The sequence below is a fragment of the Nanorana parkeri genome, unplaced genomic scaffold (assembly GCF_000935625.1).
Source record: "Nanorana parkeri isolate BGI_ZX_2015 unplaced genomic scaffold, ASM93562v1 scaffold1734, whole genome shotgun sequence".
Classification (NCBI taxonomy): domain Eukaryota; kingdom Metazoa; phylum Chordata; class Amphibia; order Anura; family Dicroglossidae; genus Nanorana; species Nanorana parkeri.
This window is the reverse complement of record NW_017308002.1, coordinates 35,159-58,771: the sequence shown is the minus strand read 5'-3', so window position 1 is coordinate 58,771 and position 23,613 is coordinate 35,159. Positions and strand designations below refer to the sequence as shown.

At 43.0% G+C, this 23,613-nt stretch overlaps 1 protein-coding gene across 2 annotated transcripts in view; it reads left to right on the top strand.

Annotated features, from left to right (window-relative positions):
- Window positions 1-23,613, top strand: part of EHF (ETS homologous factor) — a 37,234-nt gene that overhangs the window by 1,382 nt on the left and 12,239 nt on the right. For both annotated transcript variants that reach the window (XM_018571330.1, XM_018571329.1), the window contains exon 2: window positions 21,292-21,397. In XM_018571330.1, the coding sequence (XP_018426832.1) occupies window positions 21,295-21,397 (103 nt within the window). In that variant the 5' untranslated portion in view covers window positions 21,292-21,294. The remainder of the gene's footprint in view (window positions 1-21,291; window positions 21,398-23,613) is intronic.

The window sequence follows — 23,613 nt, the reverse complement described above, 5'->3', positions numbered from 1 at the left end:
ATATATATATATATATATATATATATATATATATCTGCCCAGCTATATGCCGGGCAGAACATTTATAAATCAACCCCTTAATGTCATCCAGTTTGGGTTTACATCTCCTCTAATGACCCCCTACCCAATTCACCAGGACCGATGGTTCTTCCCAAATTGTCGTGTTTCTGGAATTGCGTCATGGTCACAGCATGTGGTCACTTTTGATGCAGACCGTGGCTAGCCGACTTCGCCTCAAACCCACGTTATCGCCGTCAGTTGACGAGCTGGAGACATGTAATTGACGTTACATTGTCAGGCAAAGCAGAAGTGGGTCATGTATGGTGGAGTTTGGAAAGAACGGGATCTACAGGGGCTGGAAGGGCACTCGACGGTCTAAATAAATAAAAAAGAGGGAATCTGAGAACAGACGGGGTGTTTTGTAACACTTCAGTTTCAGCCGCAGGCAGACAGGAAGTTTAATACAGGGGCAGGAAACTTTCTAGTATTACGTTCTCATGTGTGCAAAACGAAAAACCAAACAAACCCACAACGAAATTCCCCAAATAATGTCAGGAGAGCCGGTTATCTCTTAACAAGATGTGTTGGAGCCATTCAGTGCTACATGTACATGTAAGAAATATTTAGGTTTGTATACAATGACCGCCAGCTGTCCCTAACAAGGGAACCTGTCCGAGTTCCGTTTGCGGGAGGTTTGGTGAGCTCACCCCCCGAACTTTGCACGGAACCCCGCTGAAGTCTATGGGAGGCGAATCTTGTTATTTTTTTCAATGCTAATAGGCAAGCTATTGTTAAAAATAAGGGCATGGGGAGCTGGGCACTGGCACGTAGGACAGGTACCAATACAGGTTCCCCACACAACTGGGAGAGGGTCTTTTTATGCATCTTAAAGGAAAATACACAAATGCTTTGCATAGCATGATTTTGGGATGCCATGTGCATGATGGTACAGAATGGTGCAATGTAATCCTTCAGAAAGAGAACAGGAATAAAATGGCGTGGGGTTCCCTTAACCTCCACCTAGACCCTTATCCAGAGAAGAGAGGGCAGCAAGTGTCTGTACCCCCTTTTTTCTGTACCAGACTAGGCCTCATGCCTTTCAACATTGGGGGGTACCTTGCACAGGGGGTTGCAGGTATGTACACACAGTGCTCTGGTTTTGGGGTGACCAAATATGGTCAATGACAAAATATGGTCCACAACGTCACCCGGGATCCCCACCTGTCTGCTTACATTGCATCAGGCGGTGATTCAAGCGCGTGAACGCCCACAGTAGTTTGCAACCAAATTTGAGTTTGCAAATCAATTTTGACCAATGTTGGGCCTTAAGTGTCACTTTATTAAGATTGCAACCTTGACTAACAATGAGAAGTTTATGATTTTCCCCGTCGTCCTTCCACCGTCCGCCTTTTAGTTTTTCTTTCCCCGTCCGCCTTTTAGTTTTTCTTTCCCCGTCCGCCTTTTAGTTGTATTACGGCAATTTTACTGCGTCCGCCGCCAAAGCTGTGTACAATTGGCATTCCAGTTTTATAGTATTCAGGTGGCAATCTCAGATTGTCTCAGAAGGTCTCAGAGATTTCTGTATTTAGACTATGTTCCTCTATATCAGGGGTAGGCAACCTCAGCCCTTCAGACAGAAAGTGATGGGAACTCCAAACTTGGTTGCCAACTTGGTTGCCATTTGAAAAAAGAAACAAGGGGACATTTTCCAAAGGGGACACTTGTTCTGGTGACAACTGTCAACGAGGGGACTTTGAAAAGATTTCAAATGTCCAAGGACCTGTAGCACTCCTTACCGGACTTCCCATGTGGAGATGTGGGTGCTCGCAATGACTACGGATGGCGCCGCATCAGATATAATCGTTGGATATGGATGTCACCAGCACTCCAGAAACGACAAAATAACAAAAGATTTTAGTGAATCTTCATTTTATTCACTCGAAAGGATTCCTTTCGAGTGAATAAAATGAAGATTCACTAAAATCTTTTGAAAAGATTCCTTCTCACTTCGTGTTGTGTCTCCTGAATAGGAAATCTCCCAACGGAACTCCCCAATGTGCAGAGGCGTATCTATAGCAAATTGCACCCCTGGCATCCCACCCAGCTCCTGGCAACCAGTGATGTCACTGGTTGTCAGGAGCTTGTCAGGACTCCGGTCAGAGTGTCCCAGTTGGGTGAGGAGATGCGTAGGGGCCATACACATTCCCCTACCTGTTCTGGTTGCTAAGAGTCGGGCAGGGAAGATGCGTATGCAGGAGGAACGCCCTGGCTGGAGTCCTGCCCGACTCCTGGCCCCTGGCAACTAGTGATGTCACTGGTTGCCAGGAGCTGAGCGGGACACTGGCCAGAGCATCCCAGGTTGCTGAGAGTCAGGCAGGGAGATGTGTCAGGGTCATACGCATCTTCCTGCCTGCTTTGGTTGCTAAGAGCGGGGCGAAGAGATATGTATGGGAGAAGGGTGGTAAGAGAAAAAAAGTCAGCTGTCTCCGTGGGTCGGCAAACTTTCGCTGACCTACAGAGTAGCGCCTCCCTCTTCAAGTGGCGCCCAGGGCATGTGCCATACGTGCCATACCCTGGATACGCCGCAAGCGCGTTTGTACTCACATCTTTGTGTTGGGTGCATTGAAGAGTCATATGTCTTGTTTACAGACATGTGTTGGGGTTCCATTAGGAATAAATGGAATGCCCCCCATAATGCATTATATCAACATGTGTGTATAAGTGTGAATACATCCTCAAAGAGAGCAGTGTAGACACCCAACCACCATGCTGCCTACAATCACACTCTCATTCAGATACTTTTTTTAACATTTGTATAACTTGTGTATGTCATCATTCTTTACTATCTGCACGCACATATAGTATGCAAATATCGTTTATAGCATGACCATTAACAGAAGGCAATATAATGATTACCTATACAATGTTACCATTTCCTTGTTAACCTTTACACTAGATTTTACTATAAACTATGTGGCATTCTGTTAACCCATTAGGAAAGGATAAAGGAATACTAATGTGGTAAGGGTTAGCCTGTGATAAAAAAAAGTCACCAATGGAATCTGTAATATTTCTTAATTTATTATCTAAAGCTGAACTCCGGGGGCGTAACCACAAAGTTACATGCAGACTTATGAGGTTACTGAAAGGTCCACTTTAAATCTAGAGTCTGTCTCTACAAGTTGGGAATAGGAATGGGATTCGGTTTGGACGTGGGTTCAAGGTGAACCCTGCCTGTTCATGGTTCGTGAACCAGCCAAGCTTTTCACTCACCTCATAGTTCTAGCCGACCTGTGACAATGAGACTGTCACAGGTCGGCTCAGTAGATCGAGAGGTGAGCGAACACATACCGGCGTTTGCTCACCTCTCACCTCTCGATCCTTTCACGGCGCTCGGCCGTGACAGGGGAGGGGCTGGATTCCCCCCTCCCCGCTCCGATCCGCCAGCGCTGACTGGCGGAACGGACGGGGGAGGGGGCGGGTACAGCTGGCTCTGCCTCTAGATAGGCAGAGCCAGCTGTCAGTCACGCAGTTGGGCGGATCCCGGCACAATTGTCGGGATCCGCTTCAGCTGCGGTGTCTCAGTATACCGCGAGCAGCAGCTCGCGGTATACTGAGCCTAGGGTGACGGGAGGATGCTAGTTTGTGTCCTCCGTTACCCTAAGGAGAACTATGGGGAAAAGCCTGAACCCCATAGTTCTCCTTTAAAGGATTTGTGTATTTTCCTTTAAGCAGCATGAAAAGACCCTCTCCCTGATGTGTGGGGTACCTGTATTGGCAGGGCCGAATTTGCTCTCTCTGCTGCCCCAAGACCAGCTTCCTAAATGCACCCCCCCCCATGGAGAATGGGAGACCTGCAGGCTACATACAATGTTGCCGAGATCACTTGTTCCCCGCTGTACATTATTTCGTTCTGCTTGCCCAAAGCAGGACTAAATGTAGAAAGCAGCTACCCGCCCGGGCATCAGAAGATAGGAATTCCAGTGGAACAGGAAGTAAGGGGAAACCTCTTTAATTACTGAGCAGACAATTCTGCAGGGGTTCTAATCATTCCCCACCCCATACTGGTGAAACAAATGGCAAACAAGTTTGTATTGGCTGGCTCCCACTTGTACCAGTTGAAACATGTGGCCCAAACCCTAACTCCAGCGGGCATCTACTGTACTTGATAACCATTCCAAACCCTGATAAAATGTGTCCCCCCCCCCCCTCAAATGTATTGGCTGTTTTATGCAATCATATGAGGAACCATTAAAGTGGCTTGGACTCTTCTACCACTTGGTCTGGTGGTCCTGTTGTGTTTTTACATTTTGAGTTGCTTTCTGGTTACCCACTGAAGGGAAATGTTCCTTCACATGAGCAGCCTCATCAGAGCCAGTGAATAATTTTTTATAATGTAAAATAATTAATAATATAATATTGTTTTCTTTGTTGATTGAATGAACAAGCTTCGAAGTCCCAGTGCCTCTTGGATATGTCTTTTTGGAGCAATAAATATCTGACATGGGTTCCAAACCTTTCCACAATCTATCCACATATTTAAAAAAAAGAAATTCTTGGCTTTGCATACACTTCATAGTAACCTAAGAATATGATATAAAGTTCTAATCCGTCGGTGTGAAGTGGAAATATTTGCAGTAAATATTGTAAAGTTTTCTCTGCAAGCAATAAAATTCATCTGACCTCCGAGAGTCCTCCCATTGTACATAATACTTTATAGATCAGTCTGAGACAACCTCACCCTTAGACAACCTAAAAAGGAAAGAAAAGGAAGCAGATGTAAACTGCACCATGCGAATAAAGCTCAAGATCTGATAAGACAGATTAAAAGTGAAACGGGCAAGTCTAGTCAGTACGCGGTGTCCTCAATGTCACCTGTGTGATTAACAATGAACGTCGCTTATCCCAACCTGACACTCGGGAACGCCAGTCAGCTCCCACTGGGTGTTTGTGGATTGAAATATGGATGGAGACTGAACCTCACATGAAGGGTCATTATGCAGCCAAGATATACAAGTAGAAGAGGGTCACATCAGGACAGAAGGAAAAGAGATGAATGAGCATTGGCACAATCAATAAAAGATTGTATTAGGTTTTTCTGAATTGCATTATAATATAAAGTGGATCATGTCTACTGGGAGTTGAACTCCAGCTAAAGTGTATCTATAGCTTTGGAACGTATCTATAACACAGGGGCATAACTGTAGATCATGGGGCTCCACAGCAAACGTTTTAACTTAGCCCCCTCAGCAACCTATGTTCAAGTCAGGTAGCAGGAGAGCGCTCTGCATTGTCTCCTCCTGTACATCTGATGCCAACTCTTCATAAAGGGTCAGCATCAACAGCAACTTCTGCAATCCTTATTGGGGCCCCGTTCCACCCCCAGGCCCCATAGTAGCCGCATGGGCTGCTATGGCTATTGTTACACCACTGCTATAGCATATCTGTGGCCTTTTTTTTTTCACAGCCTGTCCCTGTCCACATGCACTGCACAGGCTGCGTTTGTTTTTTCACGGCATATTTCTTAGTTGTTGCTGGTTGCACTTTGTTGGGTTTTTTTTTTTTTTTTTTTTTTTTTTAGTTTTGTAACACAGTAAATCCTTCTGAAAACAGAAGGGATCCACATATCACATTCCATCACATTTCCCAATAAAATTAAGGATTGTTCTTCGCTTCTAGACAGTGGGCAGCACCATGAAAATAAATTATTTACGTTTTATCTGCCAGACATATATCCAGAACTGCTGGTGTATAGTGCCATTATAAACTATCATTGTAAGCCATTTATTCCGAACCACATACAGACGTTTTTTAATGAAGAAGAACCCAGAAGAAGCTGGGGGAGAAGATGGCACCAGCAAGGGGAGATGTGTTAAGTTGCACTTTAACTATGTTAAAAAGATTGCTTAAACTACCAAGTGCATTTTTCATCACCACATTTTCTTTTAAAAATAACTCAGGCAATAATTTGTTTTCTTCTTCTCTTTTTTTTGGTGGTGGTGGAGGTGGTTGTGATGGTGTTGTGGTGGGGGCTCATGCAATAATTTAGATGTTGGATGAAGGGTCTAGTTTTAGTTACATACTACATGACTTTATAGAGGTCTAAACTCCAGAACAAAAAGAGGTACAACCAAGGAGCAAGGAGCAACAGAGGGATTCTCCTCCAAATGAGGGACAGGGAGGTAATGGAGAGGAAGTGAGCGGAAAGATCTCTGATAGGATTACAAACAGAAATAAAAACCTAGAGAAACAGAGCAAAATTTACACCCCCACTGAACCAGATGCTCAATAAATCCCAGAACTTGTTTTTTTAATTTGCTAATTTTGTATTCAAAATACATTTTAAATCCACAAAAAAAACCCATCAAATTGGATTCCATACAGAGCTGGTCCTAGTGATATGAGTTATATTATGGAAACTATTATCAGTTATACTGTAGATACAAAGAACTAAATAGGATATAGTAATGTTGGATGAGGTGCACTTTTTGGACAAAATATGTTTTTGGCTGTTTGATACAACACCCTTGGACATTATACTTGGGAACCAGGTGGTACTGTTATTTTAAAATGTGTAATGCACTTTTTACTATTTAATATTCAATCATTTAAAACATTTCCAAATGAATAAGACGGCTGATGGGATTTATTGAGCTTCTTGTTGTAACTGTTTCCATAGAATGCTGTATATATAGAGGCATAGACCCCACTAGTTGTATTATGAATGTCCAGATTGGTGGTTGTAATTATTTCCATAGTACATTTTTAACTTCCCACTCTGCCTAAAAGCTAAAAAAATGGATAGACTTCAAACTAGGCTTTGAATGCACGCACCATGTACAGTGTCTACACATGGTCCAGTGGTGGCCAGTTATTGGACCATTTGGGGCATTAAGGCTTGCTTTGCATAGAGCTGCTCTGTATGGTGCTCTTCAAAAGTTGTTTGAGCACTATGGGGCCTGGTTGCAGGTTCTTGGCCACAGGTACTGAGGCTCGCAATAATGAGTTAATCCTGGAGGAATAATGTTGAATGAGCAGGGTTGTTTAGGCAGATGCCATTCTTTGCTCTCAATGTTTGTTCTGCAGCAAATCAAAGCTTAGAGGAGATAGTATCAGTGCAGAGGGACAGGTGCAAAGAGCAATGCTGGCTGCCAGTGCAAACTGAACAATTAAATAATTCTCTGTGAAGCGCTCATGAAATAACCGTCATCCTGCCAACTATGAATCAATGTCTCTGTGTTGTGGTGGTGCCTGACACCCTTCAGTTTTTCCCTAACACACATCGAAGCAACGACTTGACATGCCACATAGAAGAATAATATACAAATTCAAGGACTCGGCTGCATTGCGTTTATTAATCATAATCGTTTATTAATCATACTAAAGCCCAAGGAGGTCAACGTTTCAGACTTGTGGCCTTAATCAGGAAATGTACCAAAAACATTGTGCTGTTTGGACTATGGGATGCTATATTAATACAAGTTTCAGGTTAGAAAAAGTCCAGATCCAATTCCTTGCATTAGAAGATGGTGGCCTGTGCCCTCCACCTTCAGTCCATTCATACACTGCAGCCTCTGCAAGACCCTTTAAAATTCAAGACTTTGAGGAGTGCCTGTGAGTACCTTTTAGCATACATGAGAATATACTCCCGTGTTGTGTTTTGTTTGCCACCCCAGGATGTAGGGTTACCACCTTTTCTTCAAGCGAAACCAGAACTCCCTAGTGATGCGTAGACATTTTTGGGGGAGAATGAGTCGTGACTCATTCATATAAAAAAGTAATGTAAATATCAGAGTTAAGAGTATTTTCAGTGGGGGGCCAGTAGCCCCTATTTTAATTTTGGTTGCCCCTGCCTGCCTGACATCTTGTGTCCCGGTTTCTGCTGCCATGAAACCCGGACACAGCATTCAAAACCCGGACTGTCCGGGTGAATCCTGCACAGGTGGCAACCCTACCAGGGCCCCCTGCTGGCCAAGACCCTGGCCTATGTTGGCTATGCAAAAATCTGGCCCTGCCTTATCCACATTAATGGTTATCCCCAAGAACTCTGGCCTTGCAGGGCAGATGAAGTGGTGAAACGTAAGGTCCCACAAGCTGTACAGAGCCAGGCCACAATTCTCAACACAACTGGCTGCCCATGATGAGCAATCAGTTAGCTCGACTTGCATAAAATACAGCTTGTTACTGGATGCAGCTCTTATACAGAAAAAAGGTTACAACTAGAATTTAAATGCTATGAGAAAATAATACTTAATATTTATTTTTCCCCATGGTTTAAAGTGATATTATCTACAAAGACTTCAGATTTATCCGGCTGTGACTCAAAGCCCCATACTCATGTTTCTGGTTTACAATTTTTTTGTCATAGTTAAATGTCTTATTGAATGTCTAATTCTTCTTAATTTGTATTTTGGATTTGGATTTTATTTCCTTATTTTTGCTTCAGGGGGGTCCTGACTCCATTTCTTTTCATGCTCCATGTTCATCATGCTGGGAACCTTTGTGCTCTCCTTCGGCCACAGCTTTGTGGGAACATCTGGCTTTTCAACACTGAGCCTCAGCAGCTGCTTCCTGTAGTGGTCAACTGTAGCTTTAGTGCCCCCCTGTAGTTCTCAGTACTAAAGGGGTGATGTGATGATGCAGCTGCCGCAACCAGTGTTCTTTACTGTTGGCCTAAGAAGCCAGTGGTGTATTTTTGGTCTGGCGCTGCCCTAGGCAAGACAAAACTCAGGCACTCCCCCAATCTAAATTGTTTTAGATTTTCCTGTTTAAAAATGTTTGCGTAACCTGTCAGTCGCTGGATACAGCACACACGTTTATCCAGCTTTTGACATGTTCTGCTATTAGTGTAGCAGGGAAGCTGGGGTCTCAGGTGGGCTGTGCAGGAGCCGTGGTGGGCTGTGCGTGGTCTCAGGTGGGCTTTGCAGGATCTATGGTTTGCTCAGCAGGGTCTCAGGTGGGCTGTGACGTATCTTTGGTGGGCTCTGAAAAGTCTCAGGCTGCAAAGCCCACCTGAGACCCCGCTGATCTCACCATAGATCCCGCACTGCCCACCTGAGACCCTACAGAGCCCACCACAGATCCTGTAGAACCCACCTGAGACCTTGCACAGCCCACAAAAGATCCTGCACAGCCCACCATAGATTTAAATAGCCACTCCACAGGGCGGAAAGGGCTATACATGTTACCAGTCTTGCAAATTCTTACGGGGGGGGGGGCTGCTGAGATCCAAGTTCCTATTGACGCAGGCGTGCCACCAGAGCTACATCGCTCAAGAGTCTTTTACCTATGCACAGTGTGTGAGCAGATTGTTGGCAGTCAAGGAAGCAGCATTGTTTTACTAGGAAAAAAAATCAATCTATGGCTGTGGGAAGGAACAGAGAGGTATGGGGGGTAGGTGGAGCCCTGTAGTCTAGCAGGCAGGGCTGACAAGGTTGTTTGGGATTTCAAAGCAGAAGAGGCACTGTGCTGTCAGCCTAAAAAGCAATTTAAGGCACACTGGATTTCTTGCAGATCAACTGGCATTTTTCTGTACTTTCCATGTTTTTGTAAATGGATAAATCATGGGAAAACGGTGATATGTGTGACAGTTCAGAAATACAGCTTGTCATGTTTTCCCAGTCTGCTGGTTGGACAATGAAGAGATATCACTTATCTGATGAGGTCGTCATTCTACTTTGCTCTCTCCTCCTGTTGGCCAGCTCTGTGGAATGCAGAAGAGCCCTGCTGGCTTACCTCATTGCTCATTGCACCTCTCTCTCCCAGTCACAGCCCCACCATGTAGGATTACAGGAAGCTAAAATAGAGATGGACTTTGGCACATACACTAGCTGTATTTTTTAAAATACATTCAGTTATTTTATTTTGAATACATAGCTGTATTGAAGCATAACTGTGTGCACATTAAAAAATGACATATGATACTGTCTGTTACTAGCATTAACACAGATTTTGTCCATAGCCCCCCTCCCCCAGTAGAATAGTTTTATTACCTGTTGATCCTGGCAGCAGATCCCCTTTTTTCTGCTTCCTGTAATAGGACATGGGCAGTGGCATAACAATGGGGGTGCGGGCCGTACCAGGTGGCACCATCAAAGGGGGTGACGACCAACAGATGTACCAGAGAGGAGTGGACCTGGGGGCATATCTTATCCCGCCAGATGAACGTCCCCTCCTATATTGCACCACTTCCCAAAAGAAACCTCATTTAAAATTGACAACGTTGTCATATCCCACATGCATCCACTCTACCCTGAAAGGGCTACCAAAAAATCACCCGTGGAAATAATAATAATAAGTACTGGGCTACAGACCCTAAAATTTATGCATTGACTACCACAGTCCGTGAATTCAGAAATGAAAAAAAATGGTCCGGATGTCCACCTGTAACTTGGATGGTCAAAAAGTAATCTATAAACTATATGAAGAAAATCTGACTGTTGTAAGTACTCCCAGCAGTGTTATTGGGCTCTCCCATCCCCATAACGGCCACTTGTTCCCCAGCTGGATCAACAGCTAATAGACTTATGATACATTGGGGACTGAGAAAAACGAAATCTGCTGAGTTATTTCCGGTGACAGGTGAGGTCATACATGTCATTTTTGGTGTTGTCCATAGTTCCGCTTCCAATGGTTATCTATCACACTTATACTGGGTTCACGTTGATGGGCTATACCGTCATTTTTATTTTCCCAGTTTTGATATAACAGTTCTGCCAATGTGTCACTTGGATGCCTGAGCCCAGGGGCTGACTGGCAACTTTTAGCCCAGGGGGCAAGTACAACCCAGAGGCCCATGGTGCAGCAACTTGGCCCCCCTCCCGCTCTGCCTCTTCCCCCGCCTTTGAGCCATATCATGAAAAACAGAAGTTGAAAGCGTGACAGAGATTATTTTTCCTCTTGGGAAAATTCTAAAGGTAAGAACTCAAAGTTCACCAGTTGCAGTATTTCCTGTAGCTTGTTTCCCAATAAATAACATTGGTAAAGAAGAGAAAGCAGTTTACATGGCGGTGGCTCTTCATATCATTTGAGAATTTAACAGGACAGTATTTTGTTGTTTTTGTGCCTATGGGCAGTCTAATCTTTAGGGATGTTCAGATACCAAGTACCGTACTCGGTACAAGTACAGATACTTTTCCAGCTCCAAGACTAGACTAGAGAAAAATTCAAAAGTTAGGAGGCGGCTGTCATTTGGAGCAAACGGAGCTCCTGGGATTTGTGCATTCCTGTTTTAATGTATGATTTTTTTTTTCATAAATATATATATGAGGGATGCACTGTTACCATTTCTTCAAGTATAAGTACTGATACTTGTCCAAGTACCCACAGATACGAGTACTGATACATTTTTGTTTATTGTCATGTGACAGCTTTTCTAAAACAATACAGACTAATGATTTCAGGACGATGGTGGAGCGCCAGAGCCGGGTCCCAGCTGCAACCGCTGCAGCACTGGTTGCAGAGGTTGCAGACAAATAAACTGTCACACGTCGGCTCAATAGATCGGGAAGTGAGCGAACACATACCGTCGCTCCCTCACTTCTTGATTATCTCTCGACAGGGATTCCCCCCCTCCCCACTCCGATCCTCCAGCTCTGACTGGAGGAACGGACGGGGGAGGGGGTGTGTATTTGTGGGCTAGGGATGCTGGGGAATGTATCTGGAGGAGCTGGAACACCCAAAACTCCCAGTGCTGGATACCAAAGTTGGCGAACACTGACAACTGATAACATAATGATAACTGTCAACTAATGTGCAACTGATAACATTTCCTTATCTGGGGCTCTAGTAAATAAACTGAATTACAGTTAGAATGTTTTAAAGGTTTCCCCTACTTTATATGTCAACAGAGCTCCTCTGTAAAAGCACCAGGTCAGCCCCACGGCCACAAAAAGATGCTGTAGCAAATGTGATCGGTTAATCCTGAATAATAATAATAATGATAATAATCTGTCCTCCATATTACATGGGAATAGCAAAGTGACTTCAATAAATACTACAAAACCTTAAAGAAACATGTGTTACCAAAGCAAGTATCCACCCACACGGTTGAATTGTCTACATGTTACGTCAGAAATCAGTCAAGATTAACAGCTCTCTCGCAGTTTATGTTTAAGGTTTAGGGCTCGCTTATATCAGAAGGTAGGCTTTAAGATAGGGGTAGCCAAGCTTTGGCCCCCCAGCTGTGGGGAAACTACAATTACTGTGATGCATCTGCCTTTAGACGTTGGTCATGTCTGTGAGAGTCGTGCAGTGCCGTCCGGGATTTGTAGTTTCACCACAGCTGGAGGGCTGAAGGTTGCCTTCCCCTGCTTTAAAGGGTCAGTCCAGCCCATAGTGATATTTAAGTTATGGAGCCTAGTGATACTGGTGGATACTCCAACAGTAAGATCTCCTTGCTATAATTCCTAGCTCTGTTCCTGACCGCCTCTGATTTTTTTATGGTTTGGAAAGTGGTATGCTCCAAAATGTGAAGACGGAAGAAAAGGGAGAAACACAAAAGTCCCAGGAGAGGTCCATTAGAATGTACTGTTTAAGACCTGTGGGGGATGTTTCGGAAATTTGATTTTTTTGGTTTACAATACTCACATGAGTGAGCTTGCAGGAGATCCCGTGGGGAAATCGATCATCTATTAGATATGGTGTACGGGTAATACTTCTGTCCCCATACAGGTGGTCACTCTCATCGGGGGTAGGTCTTGGAGAGAATGGGAGTTTTGAGTGTTCCTACATAGTGGCCACCTTTATGTCAGGGAGGTAGTATCTTCTTGTTGCATATCAATTCATAATAGTATTCAGGGTTCCTGGACTCAGAAGGGAGAGCCACAAATAGTCTGAGTAAAGGGCAATTTCTCATCATTCTTCTACCCACAAGTACAATTTATATTAGAAGGTCTTTACTTGTCTCACTTTAATCCCATATACAAATTCTTAGATATAGTCTGCAATATAGAGTTGTTGGCCCAGCCATTATCAAGGCAAGAGATGGAAACCAAAGGTGGAATGGAAACGTCTTATGGGAAGGGGGAACAATGATACAAAATGACCAGTCAGGTGGTGATGAGTATGCAAAAAGTAGCCAAAAACCCCCTCAGCTAAAATACTGAGAAGTACCAAAGCCTTCTTAAAACATATCACCACTTCTGTTAAAGCAAGGGTTTTATTCCTCATTTAATATGGTGGGTGGAAATATACAACTCACTCTTTTGTGCCCCTGAAGTGGAAACTCCTAATTTTGCTTATTGAGCTGCTTGGGTATACTTTGCTTGAAAAACAATTCTACTTATTTTTATGTATTTACACAATTCTTTTTTTTTTTATAAACATGGCAGTAAGATATATTTTTCTTAAAAGCATATCATTTTCTTATCCACAGATCAAGTAAACACATTACATAGACTTAAAAACAATAGTAGTGCTTGGATTTACCCATATTCTTGGGGTACCTCCCAAGGCCACTAGTGTGCACTATACATTGTACAACCGTAAGGTATCAGGAAAAACAGATTCTCTCACAGAGAGTCTTTTTTTTCATTCATCAAACAATGAGTTGCAGTTGCTCCCTGGTATTTTAGCAACAATTGGAAGATTTTTATATTTAAAAAAAACAAAATACAAAATTGGACAGCAACAGAATGATAAATTAAAAATCACACACACACACACACACACACACACACACACACACACACACACACACACTCTAAATAAAGAATAAAATAGATTGCTCATTTTTTAAGCAGATCATTAAACAAAATGCAGCGTTTCTATTTTCACAAAATAGGTAATTTTACACCAAAATTCATTTTGACAAAATCTTTCCACTCATCCCTATTTCAGCCTGCTCTGCTCTTGTGTCACACGTTACAGAAATTAATTTATTCTGGGATCTGTTTTTATCCCAAAAATATTAAAAGTTCAGCTACTGTCGATTCACGCGTTCGCTATTTCCAAGCGACTTATACTTTTGTTTTCACACTTAGCTTCCTCAGGAAAGGAGGTATTCTACAACATCATATACATATATATGCCAAGCATATTTGCATATGTACAATTTATAGCCTATATTTTATACCGTCACATTCTCAAACAATCCATCCCCACACAGTTACCTCCTCATGTATCACTGGCCCCTCCCTTTTAGATTGTAAGCCCTCAGGGGCAGGGCCCTCCTTACCATCTTGTCTTGAATTGTATTGTAATTGTAATGTCTTCCTTATATTGTAAAGCGCTGCGCAAACTGTTGGTGCTATATAAATCCGGAATAATAATCATTTATGAATAATAATAATAATACACTTACTTCATGGAACTGTAAGTCGAGTGAAGCACATCTAATGGCAGGGAGAGAGGGACCGCCGGGAGACACAAATAGGGGCAAGCCCAGCACCCATAGACTCTGCTGGAGATCACTATGTGATTATAGTTGTTCTTTATAAGGCAATCACATGTTAATATTATCATCTTTTCCCAATCCATTGTTAGTGCCTACTTCTATCTGGGACTGTTAGGGTGCTGGCCAGGGCCATCCCTATATTGAGGCAGCCTGAGGCTATTGCCTCAGGTGGCATCTCTTTGGGTCACTTGGGGGGGGGGGGGGGGCAGCAGGCAGAGTCAATGTTTGTGCTGCCCCCTTTCTGGCCAGAGCATCCCAGGTTGCTAAGAGTCAGGCGGGGAGATGTTCAAGGGCCATGCACATCTCACAGCCCAGCTCATAGCAACCTGGGATGCTTTGGATGCGGGCTAGAGCTATGCATATCCCCCCATGGCCAGAGCGCATCCATCTTGCACCCGGCCACCAGCCACAACCTAATCCCCACCCCTACACCCCCCTGCACAAAAACATAAGGAACACCACTGCGTGCTGATACTTTATAATGAAAGTTTTGACTGTTTACACCTTGGCCCTCTTAGTGTTGATATACAGGGGACACAACCCTTTCATATGCCCAAGTTCACTATGGATGGAACATAAATGAATCCAGTAATTTTAGTGTTCTCAGAATTTGGGTATATAACTATATATATATATATATATATATCATGTGTATGTGTGTGTATTCTGTTGCTTTAAAAATGTTTTAATGTACTTAAGTACTTTCACAGTGTTGTTGCCTCGGAAATAGACTCACGCAGTGCCTTGGAGCTCACAAACACGCCATTGTTTAGCTGGGGGTTATCTGAAACTATGACATTTTTTTTACAGCTATGTAAAATATTACGCCTAATTGTCAGCGTGGAAACAAAAGACGCAGTGATATACTAGACAGGCATGTTTATTGGTTTCTTTTTTTCTGGCCGGTGTCAAGTTTTATATGTATACCAGTTGGCACTGGGCCATTGCTACTTCTCTTGTACAATGTATAGAGACTAAGAGAACACGTTGCTTAGTAGTTTGTTGTAATGTATGTAGATTCAAACAGACCCAACATTCCCTATTGTTTATTGGAGCTAGGCCTATTTTAAAACATTTCTACCTGACTCATTTACCTTACCAACCATTTAGTGTCTGCTGCCCTTCTCTGCCAATCCCTCCATTGGCTCCCACTCAACCAATGATTAAAATTGAAATTGCTACCAATAACGTATAAAGCCATCCATAACTCTGCCTCGAGCTACATCACCGACCGACCTTGTCTCAAAATATCGCCCAAACCGTCCTCTCAAGACCTCCTACCCTCTAGTCCCCTTGTCGCCTCCTCCCATGGTCGCCTCCATGACTTCTCCAGAGTCTCTCCCATCCTATGGAACTCCCTACTCCAATCTGTCCGGCTATCTCCTTCTCTGTCTGCCTTCAGGCCATACTTGAGTCTTGAGTCGTGTCTTCCTGGAAGCCTATTCCACCACCACATAATAACTGTTCTTTTACTTCCCCCAACATCTTATCCTATACAATTAATGCCTATTGTATCACTTTCCCCTTCCTTTTACACTCCTGTGTTGAATTGTATTGTAAATGTACTGTCTCCCTCAAAAGAGATGGAAATCGCTGGCGGTCAGCAGGGTCTCCAAAACTCCCATCCCGTGTCCCCATTGGAAGATTTCCCATTTATTCTTTTATAGTCATTTATAGTCACCAGGACAAATGGGGTAAATCCCCGTAAGTTCCTGTTCACATCTAGGCGTTTCATCGCTCAAAGGTAAGCACAACAAAGCGCTCAAGACAAGGAATCCCATTCCTTTCGATGGCCCCTGTTCGTACCTGAGTGCTTTGTCGCAAGCAGAAAAACACCAGTCACTGGAATAAGTACATGAGGTACTCAGATTACAGAACTTTTGGGTCTCATTAACTTCAATGGGTGACCCATAGAAACGCAAGTTTTAAGCATTTTTACTAATTTTGTCACATGTTTTGCGCACGGGGTTTTCTATTGAAGTCTATGGGACCAAAAAGCACTGCAATCTACCAAAGAGTAGCTCATGTTCTTTGTGTGTGGAAAGGAGCCGTAGAAATGAATGAGATTTCTTGTCTTGAGCGTTTTGTCATTGCTTTGAGCTACAAAACGCCTAGGTGTGAACGGGGACTTATGGGGACTCAGACAGCATTAACAACCTGACAAGCAGTGGTGTCACAAGGGGGGTGAGGGGTGTAGGGGGTGACACCAATGGAAGGGGGACACCAAAATGACTGACACTCATTTTGGTGTCACCCCCTATGAAAAGTCGGGCACTTGGTCATGGACAGAGAGCCCGACAGTGTCAGGAGAGAGGAGAGGAGCCGGCAGCATACTTCATTCCGCCGGGTGAACATCCCCTCCTCTCTCTGCCAGTGTCCATCAGCAAGATGGCCGCCGGCAGGCGTCAATAAGATGGTCGCGCATGCGCGATGACGTCACGGCGGGGCGTCACCTGGTCTCCGCTCCGGGTGACACCCAGCCTCAGCACGTCCCTGCTGACAGGTATTCTAATCCTTCTCCATTCTATCCAAAACTAAAAAATATGTTTTGACTTTAGTTGCCCTTCAAATAAAAGAAAACGTAAAACAGAATCCCAACAAACAATGAACAATTGTTACAGACAGAAGAAACTAATGTGATGTGTAATCAAAGACAGAGAAAAAAGGGCACAAATAATGTCAGTATAATGACATTATTTTAATGTCTTCATGCTGTGCTCATGCCTGAAAATCTTCTAAAGGTAGAAGTACATTTGCTGTAGGCATGCTAAGGCAGTTTTGTCCTTAAGACAATCTTCCTGTGAACAGTTTTCCAGGAAAGTGAAACATCGGTTGATCTGTCGTTAGTAACAAGAGCGTGGCATTAGACATCTCGTATGACAATGTGTATGTAGGCGAGCTATGCATTGTATGGAGAGGAATGTCATGCAAAGCTAAGCAATGGATTATGACTCTCTTGAAAGTCGACATTTTGCAAATAACTATGAATTGCAGATTAAGGGCTCAGCAAAGGTAAACCATAAATTAGCCGATGCATGAACTGCTCAAAGTATTTAATACCATTGTCAACATCGGGAGTTCAGCAGAACTACAGATGTGGACAAAGTTATCATTGGCGGGGTGATATGTGGAGCTGACGTTGTGTCCATTGCAGGGAACTGTCCTGTCCTGTCCATTGCAGGGAACGACTGTTTATCTTTTCCCCAGACTGACCTGGCTGAAATCCACCGGAGATGATGGCCAATATTGAAGCAGTTTATAGGCAGATGGAATACATACATGTTTCCTGTATTACACAGCCCTGCCGCGCTACACGGCCAGTGAGAGCTCTCTGCTTTTTCCTGGTTTTACTTTACAAACGGAAGGAGAAAAGGAATGAATGAAGGAAAAAAGGAAGAATTGAATGAATGAAGGAAGGAAGGAATTGTGGGAGAACTGATGGTTGGAAGGAAAGAATAAAGAATGGCAAGAAGGAAGGATTGAATGAAAAACGAAAGGAACGGTGGGAAAAATTATGGTAGGAAGGAAGGAATGAAGAATGGAACTAAAGAAGAAAGGAAGACAGAAGGAAGGGTGGGACAAAAGAGAGGAAAAATTGAATTAAGGAAGGAAGAATGGAATGGAAAAAAAAGACAGGAAGGACGAGAGAAAAGATGGAAAGAAGGAATAAAACATTGAATTAAAAAAGGATGGAAAGAAGAATGGAATGAAGGAAGGAAGGGTGGGAGAAAAGATGTGAGGAAGGAATGAAAATGGAATTAAGGAAGGAAGAATGGAAAAAAAAGATGAGAGAAAAGATGGAAAGAAGGAATAAAAATGGAATTATAAAAGGATGGAAGGAAGGAACAATGGAATTAAAGAAGGGAGGAAAGGTGGTAAAAGGGAAGTAAAGTGTGAAGAAAGAAGGGACTGGGAAAATTAGGATGTAAGGATAGAAGAAAGTAAGGAAGAATGAAATGAAAGAAGGAAGAATAGATTGAAAGAAAGTAGGAAGGAAGAAGGGACTGGTAAAATAGGATGTAAGGACAGAGGGAGGTAAGGAAGAATGGAATGAAATAAATGAGTAAGGGTGGGGAAAAAGATGTGAGGAATGAAGAATGGATTAAAGAAGGAAAGAAGGAAGAATATGTTGAAAGCAGGAAGGAAGGGTGAGAGGGAAGAAGGAAAGTGGGAAGGAAGGATGGTAGAAAGTAAGTAAGGAAGGAAGGAACAAAGGAAGAAGGTAATGGTGAAATAAGGAAGTATGGACAAAACTAAGTAAGGATGGGAAGGGAAAGAAGGAAGGATGGGATAAATAAATGGAGGAAGAAGATGGGAGGGAGGAAGGAAGGAAAGAAAAAAAGGATATGAGAAAGAAAGGGAGGAAGGAAATAAGGAAGGAGGCAACCAGTGAAGGATAAGAGAAAGGAAGGACAGGAGAAAGGAAAAGGGGAATGACTAATAAAGGGTTGAAGGATGGGCAGGAGAAAGGGAGGAAGGACTAATGAAGGGTGGAAGGATGGACAGGAGAAAAGAAGACAGGAAGAAACAACAGTTAAGGTGTTATAGGTGTGAGTAGCTGAGCTGTAAAGCCATTGTCTGTGCAGACAGAGAAGGTGGCATTGTGGTGTAAGAGAAGGTCAGAGTCAGTTAGTTCCCAGGTACATGTTCTACAGTTTGTACTCCAGGTTCAGTAGCACTGTCATAAAACAATCAGGTCCATTGTCACTGCTGTCAGTCAGAATCAGAATAGTATAAAAACATTGAGCAACTGTCATTACAGTCATTCATTTTCATTGCCAGGAGGGAGGGCTGTGTATGTATTTTATCTCCAGTTTAAAGCTTATAAAAATATCAATATCTGTAACATTGCCAGCTTTCTCTGCTTTGTCACTTCACATTCACCTCCCTTATGACCCTAATTTATTGTGCAAATTGTAGGAAAAGAAAACGCTTCAAGACTAGCGAGAGCTGTAAAGAGAAAACTAGGGAACTTCCTTCCTTTTTTTCATTCATACTTTCTTTCCTTCATTCTTTCCATGCAGCTTTTCTCCCTCCCTCCTTCCTTTCCTTCATTCTTTACATCCAGTTTTTCTGCCTCCCTCCTTCCTTCTTTCTTGCCTCCATTCTTTCCGTCCAGCTTATATTCCTCCCTCCTTCCTTTCCTTCATTCTTTCCATCCAGGTTTTCTGCCTCCCTCCTTCCTTCTTTCTTTCCTTCATTCTTTCCATCCAGCTTACTGTATATTCCTCCCTCCTTCCTTTTCTTCATTCTTTCCGTCCAGGTTTTGATCCTCACTCCTTCCTTTCCTTCATTATTTCCGTCCAGCTTATCTTCCTCACTTCTTCCTTCTTTCTTTCCTTCATTCTTTCCGTACAGCTTTTCTGCCTCCCTCCTTCCTTCCTTCCTTCCTTTCTTTCCTTCATTCTTTCCGTACAGCTTATATTCCTCCTTCCTTCCTTTCCTTCATTCTTTCCGTCCAGGTTTTCTTCCTCCCTCCTTCCTTCCTTCTTTCTTTCCTTCACTCTTTCCATCCAGCTTTTCTTCCTCCCTCCTTCCTTCTTTCTTTCCTTCTTTTTTCCGTCCAGTTTTTCTTCCTCCCTCCATTCTTCTTTCTTTCCTTCATTCTTTCTGTCCAGCTATTCTTGCTCCTTCTTTCATTCTGTCTTTCCTTTCTTCCTTCTGCACAATTTTGAAAAACACATCGTACCGTCACCCACAAAGCTTTTGAATCTGAACATTGCTTTATTTTACTACACTGTACTCTTACTGTACACTTACACACTTTACTACACTGTACACCGTATGTGCATTGGGATGCAATTAGGAATGAATGGCAAGGCACAGGAATGCACATTCACAGTTCGGTACCATACGTTGGGATATCATGCATTACCCATTGCATTGTGGTGTGAATGAACTTTTATGGCATTTTCATTGCCACAAAGGTGCAAAGAAGCGGGAATTCTTAAAAGGGAATCTCCAGCTATGTTACTTTTTACCAACAGAAAGATGTCGGAGCGAACACATTATAATGTACATATTGTTACCTAGATAAAGCAAAGAATGAGTTATTAGATTATTATATATCAGAGACTTCATGGAATAGCTATTGTCAACCTTGCATACATCTTTGGCTTTCAAACTCTACACATGCCCCACATCATCTTCTCTGTCTGTCAACAAGCGTACAATGTTCTACAACTCTAAATGTCATTGCCATTGATTATTATAGGTCTGTGAGAGTCCACAGACATGTCACTTGTTGACTGTTGTGTCTTTGTGATAATTTGCAGCTATAGAAGCACGAGGAAAATGTGACTGAACATCCATAGTTCATGACAATGTGAGCTCCAGTTACCTGCTCACCCCCAGGCAGAAGGAGACAAAAGCTTAGTTATGCTGGCTTTAGACGGCTAGAATTTCCGCTGATTCTCAATAAATCTTGCGAAATTTGAGCCAATTTAAAAATTCACTAAGCCAGGTGAAATATTATCAGCCGAACAGTGACCATATCCTATCAGATACAGCCATAGTTCGGGCATCAAGCAGCTGGCACTGGATATTCCTCCATCCATGCTATTTAGCATTAATGAGGGAACCTATTGATTTTCTTATGTTCAGTCCACGGGCTAAATGAGAAAAATCTAGTGGTGTATGGCTAGCATTAGGGTGAGTGATAATGTGCAAACATGGAAAATGGCATTAATTATTGCGCAAGGGGAAGATGGCATCAATCCACTGGTAAAAATTTAAGTCAGGGCTGGATACCCACCAGGGCCATTGGCAGGGTACCACTCACTACCTCCTGTGCACTTGCTGCTCCTCTGCCAGATTTGGATTAATATATATTCTATTTATTGTTGTGTATGCTATATGTATTGAATGAATTTGTTATATATCATTTTTTTCTGCAGATCATGATTTTGCAAAGAAACAACATTATGAATATTAACCCGAGCGCCAATGCACATCCACATTCCCACCAGCCTGCTTGGACCACTCCCTATTCCACATGTGAAGGTGAGGAGGACATTTTATCTACCCACTAAATGCAGAAGCGGCTTCTATGTAACAATGGGCATTCACCCACCTTCCCAAGCCATCCCACACTAAGACAGATATACTGTATATACAGTATCTACTGAAGTCTGGAGCTGACTAGGTTCCATACAAAGCTTTACCATTATTATTTTAGTGGGCTTATCCCACCAGCTGCACATGCTCATCTTCCCTTCACGCTGCACCATTCCATTGGCAGCAAAGCAAAGTTCCAACATTTCTGGGTATAAGGAGCTTGTTACGCACTCCTCTTCCTCCCATGTGATAGCGCTGGTTCTTTGTGATGCTCAGGCACCCTTTGCTGTCCCATGGGGATGGGGGGAGAGTCCTCAGTGGAGACTTGGGATGTATACATGGCTTCCTCTTGTTGCTCTGAAAGTAGCTATAGCTGATAGAGCCTTAAAATGAACCTGTTGATTTGCCATGCATGGAAAAGTAGCCCTATAACTAAAAGCCAAGTCAATCCTTGTATCCATATGCAGTCTACGTCTTATGGCTTGGCTCTACCTGGCCATGAGCTCTCTACCAATTGCAGGAGAATGGCATTAGTTCAGGCAAACTGAGCCATTCTTTTGCCTCCTTGAAGGATAGATTATTGATGAATCTGTATACTTGCATTGAACATGTAATTGTTCTGCTCTAACTTTTTATATCTACCAACAATGCATCAGCTGCTGTGCTAATAGGATCACAATTTAAAAAGCCTGAAACAAAATAAGCACAGCCCGAAATATATTTAAAACATAATAATAATCAACTTGCAGCAAACAATAGTTCATATAATGCAAAACATTAAAAAATCAAATACTGCCACTTTCAAACGAAAATGCTATCTGGCTACTATGGGAAAATAATAAGAGAAATATACTGATTGGATGCTGTAGGCAACACAGTCTATAGAAGCCTTTCTCAACCATGGTGCCTCCTGGCTTCCTCAAGGGTGCCTCAGTCAGAATTCCTGCACAGCTTTATGCATTTCCATGGTGCAGGTAGGCTTCTGATGTGACTGGATCTCCTTATGTGATACGAGGTGGCTCTAATGCAGGCGGGACTCCTGATATGAAAGAAGCGAGCTCTGATGTGATTGGGCTTTTCTAACGTGAGAGAGGGGGGACTCTAATGTGAAAGGAGCAGGCTCCTGATGTAAAGGGGGGTTTCTGATTTGAATCAAGCACTCTGATATGAAGGAGGGCTCCTGATTTGAATGGAGGACTCTGATGTGAAGGGGGGCTCCTGATTTCAAAGGGGGTGGGGGGGAGGGGGGCTCTGATGTGAAAGGGGAAACCCATTATATTTTGTGTTTTTGCTTGGGGTCCCCCCTTTATTTCATTACCAGGCCACTATCTGGGATAAGGGTCTAGTATGGGTTTTGAAAGGGCCACACATCTTTTTTTACATTCAGTCTGGGGTGCCTCAAGATTGTGCCTATTTTAAAGGGTGCCATGGCTGGAAAAAGGTTGAGAAATGCTGATCTATAGCATACTCTTTGTATGCTTGTAGTCTAAGGCAAGCATTTGTTGTAGAGAAGAACCAAATATCTGACTGCTTAGGAGCACAGAACACTTAGACTCTGGCAGTTGGATAGCATTTGCCTTTGTGTTTGCATAGGCTGGCTTCAGATCACTCTAAGGACAATTATCTCTTTTGTGAACACAGGTGGAGTACACTCAACATCATTTATTGGATAAGTGTACTTTTCCTTGTAACTGCAATACATTTCTGCCGCACCCTTCATGCAGAAAATTCGTTAAGAATTCTCTTTTGCCAATCGTATGGTCTAGTCCTCCCCCCTGCAAGAGAGCACAGACAGGTCTAGGACCCGCCTTAGCCTGCTAACTGGATAATGAAGAAGCAAAAGCATACTGATGATGTGTTAGACTGATAGCATTGTGCAAAGAAGAAGAACCCTGATTGGCTCAGATTGCCATCACCCCCCATCTGAATCCTCCTGGGAAACTGAAATAAAAATTGCAATTGGGTACACACACTGTCCATATGACCTGACAGGAAGTGAGGGGAAGTTTCCCCAACCCCAACAGATTGTCTAACCCTTCCCGGCTCTGTGTAAAGTGAAATAAAATGTTTTGGCTGGAGCCGAGCTTAAAATACTACTATTACAGAGTCTTTCACCGCCTGACATACTCAAATATTAAAAATTTGTGAATTTATATAATTAG